Here is a 2,792-nt window from a genome sequence, read left to right as displayed (position 1 = left end):
GAGGCAAATTGCCATTCTTATTTAATGGTTCCCAAAGAGGTAAAATAAATGCCTGTAATTAGGTAAAAAAAAAAAAAAGTGATATAGAAGATATGATAAAAAATATTAAAAATAACTAATACTAAAAGACAAGACAATGAATAACCACATAACTACTAGTGGACCCCAATCGAATCTTCACATTGTCTCTTACACAAACCTTTGAGTCCATCGGTGTGTGGAGTGGTAACTTCACCAAACACCTTGGCTTGTTCTAAGCAACAACAAACAATTTCATTTTCATCAATATTTAACTCTTGCCAAAAAATATCCTAACTTGAATATAAATTCTGCTGCCATAACATAACCTCAACGTTAGACACAAACCATGGAAGAATCAAAGAAGCAACAACTAGAGTCCGATGATGACACTCCAAGTCCACCACCTCAATCTCAAGAGCTTTCTTATTTTCTCAAAGAAAATGAACCGGAGAACGAAGGCACTTCAAACAGCGTCGTTAAACAAGAGCGCAACGAGCGCGATCACGCTACATCTTCACTCGATCAAAGTATGTATATCGCTCATTTTTATTTTGTTTATAAAATATTTTATTTGATATGTGTTCTTTATTGTGGTTGCAGTTCCTGGTGGTGGAACTGATACAAACTTTACAAAGGACTCAATTGACAGAGGTTGTTTTCTAGATTTTTGTATTTGGTCATTGAATGTTTTGAGAGATGATTAATTAACTCAAATTTTAGTTCCTTCAGATGCTGTTCTAGCAAGGGTTGAATCACAGAAAAGATTGGCTTTAATTAAAGCATGGGAAGAAAATGAGAAGACAAAAGTAGAGAACAGGTAACATGCTTTTTGCATTATAATTGTACTACTATTTTATATACATCAGATACCAGATACACCTTTGTTCAGAGGTGATCGGATTGGACACTGACACATGTCAAATACGAGACACGCCTTTGCTTAGAGGGTGGTGAGATATTATATGAAAAAACTCACCAAAATGTCAAACAGGGCATATAAGATGCAATCTGCAGTTGATTTGTGGGAGGATAATAAGAAGTCATCAACTGAAGCAAAATTCAAAGGAATTGAGGTAACAACAAATGTTCAATTTTTGCACCATTATTGTTCAATATTAGTTACATTACATGAAGCAAATGTGAAGTAAAAATTTGTATGATGAATGAACAGGTAAAATTGGACCAAAAAAAGAGTGAATATGTTGAAGATATGCAAAACAAAATAGCTGAAATTCATAAATCAGCAGAAGAGAAAAAGGCAATGATTGAAGCTCAAAAAGGTGAAGAAATTCTGAAAGTAGAAGAAACTGCTGCAAAGTTTCGTACTCGTGGATATGAGCCAAGAAGACTTCTTGGATGTTTCGGTTTTAGGCTTTTTCGTTAATTCAAAAAAATGCAAAAGAAAAACTTTTACCCTAGCTTGGTTGTTATTCTGATACATTTTTAATTTAAATTTTGCTTATTGTATCGTTTGTCTTTTTTTATATAGTTCACTGGTTAAACATAAACTCGGATCGTGGTCGAGTGTACTAAAAAATCAACAAAGTCGTGTTGTGAAAGATTATTAAGTCGGTTGACTTAAATCCGATGATTTAGATTTGATCTTATTATTTTAAAGTTTACTGTAAATATTAATCATGCATTATATTGAACTATTAGATTGAGATTTTAGATTCTAATTGATAGAATTAAAATCTTTAAACTCTATTGTACTATGCACTAATGAGTTAGTTCTTTCAAACGCAATATCCTCGTATTTATAGCAACTTATGCATGTTAAGCTCATGCTACCATGCATGTCACTTATGTTCTCATGCATTGTTAACTATATCATCATCTTCATACATCATACATAGAGTAATACTAGATATTTTAGTCTACAAGCTACTACTTCTTCTAATACTCCCCCACAAGCTCAAGGAGGGACAAAGGTTGGGACTTTGAGTTTGGTGCAAAGTTCTTGATGAAAAGCAGTCGTGCCATGAGATTTTATGAGAATGTTTACAAGTTGCAAGGAGCATGGAACATGTTAAATCTTCATCTTCTTGGAGATAACACACTCACGAATGAAATTTATATCAAGTTCAATATGCTTTGTGCGAGCATGAAGTATTAGATTGTGGGACAATATGGTTGCACTAAGATTATCACACAAAAGAGTGGGAGGTCGGAACGGTGCTGTAAGCTCACTAAGAAGTGATTCTAACCAGGGCAATTTAGAAGTAGTGTGCAAAAGAGCACGACATTTGGCCTCATTGCTTGATCTAGCCACAAGAAGTTGTTTCTTAGAACTCCATGACATAAGATTAGGGCCAAAGAAAATGCAGGATTCAAAAGTAGAACAATGGTCATCTGAATCACTGACCCAGTCGAAATTACTATACGCATGTAAAGAGAACTTGTGTGACAAATGAGTTGGAGAAAAAATATACAATGTGTGATGAAGCCACTAAGATATCGTAAGATCCTCTTAATTGTTGTCTAGTGGAAGTCTAATGGTGAGACCATAAATTGACATGATTTATTTACACTTAAGACAATATTTGGTCGTGTAAGAGAAACAAAGTTTGGTCTAACTCATCCTTACAAAAACGGCTTCTAAGGTGAGGGTGGCGCTCTAAATAAACTATTTCAAGGTTCTATCTCAAATCAATGTGGGATTTGGGATCTTCCAAATACACCCCCTTCATGCCCAATACTCTTTTAGGCTTTGTGTGTGGATTTTAAATGGTGGGTGAACCTAGGTCTGGTCGATATTCTTTAATATCATA

At 34.5% G+C, this 2,792-nt stretch overlaps 1 protein-coding gene across 2 annotated transcripts; it reads left to right on the top strand.

Annotated features, from left to right (window-relative positions):
• The first annotated feature begins 270 nt into the window (after positions 1-270).
• On the top strand, positions 271-1,488 carry LOC131608038 (remorin 1.4-like). Of its 2 annotated transcripts, none has more exons than XM_058879980.1 (5): positions 271-548; positions 622-672; positions 742-838; positions 1,013-1,094; positions 1,193-1,488. In XM_058879980.1, the coding sequence occupies exons 1-5, from the start codon at positions 368-370 to the stop codon at positions 1,403-1,405; spliced, it is 624 nt and encodes a 207-aa protein (XP_058735963.1). In that variant the 5' UTR covers positions 271-367; the 3' UTR covers positions 1,406-1,488. The 2 variants fall into 2 exon arrangements, with proteins under 2 accessions (XP_058735963.1, XP_058735964.1); XM_058879981.1 differs by having other exon boundaries at positions 274-548; positions 751-838.
• Positions 1,489-2,792: the final 1,304 nt, after the last annotated feature.

Source organism: Vicia villosa, linkage group LG5 (assembly GCF_029867415.1).
Source record: "Vicia villosa cultivar HV-30 ecotype Madison, WI linkage group LG5, Vvil1.0, whole genome shotgun sequence".
NCBI lineage: Eukaryota > Viridiplantae > Streptophyta > Magnoliopsida > Fabales > Fabaceae > Vicia > Vicia villosa.
Note: the sequence above shows the minus strand (reverse complement) of the source record. Positions and strands in the feature narration are given on the sequence as shown.

Bases quoted from the DNA above. Each gene is read 5' to 3' on its own strand.
- LOC131608038 (XM_058879980.1), top strand. From the start codon at position 368: ATGGAAGAATCAAAGAAGCAACAACTAGAGTCCGATGATGACACTCCA. The intron at 839-1,012 runs GTAACATGCTTT...AATGTCAAACAG, and splicing joins AAGACAAAAGTAGAGAACAG to GGCATATAAGATGCAATCTG. The intron at 1,095-1,192 runs GTAACAACAAAT...ATGAATGAACAG, and splicing joins CAAAATTCAAAGGAATTGAG to GTAAAATTGGACCAAAAAAA.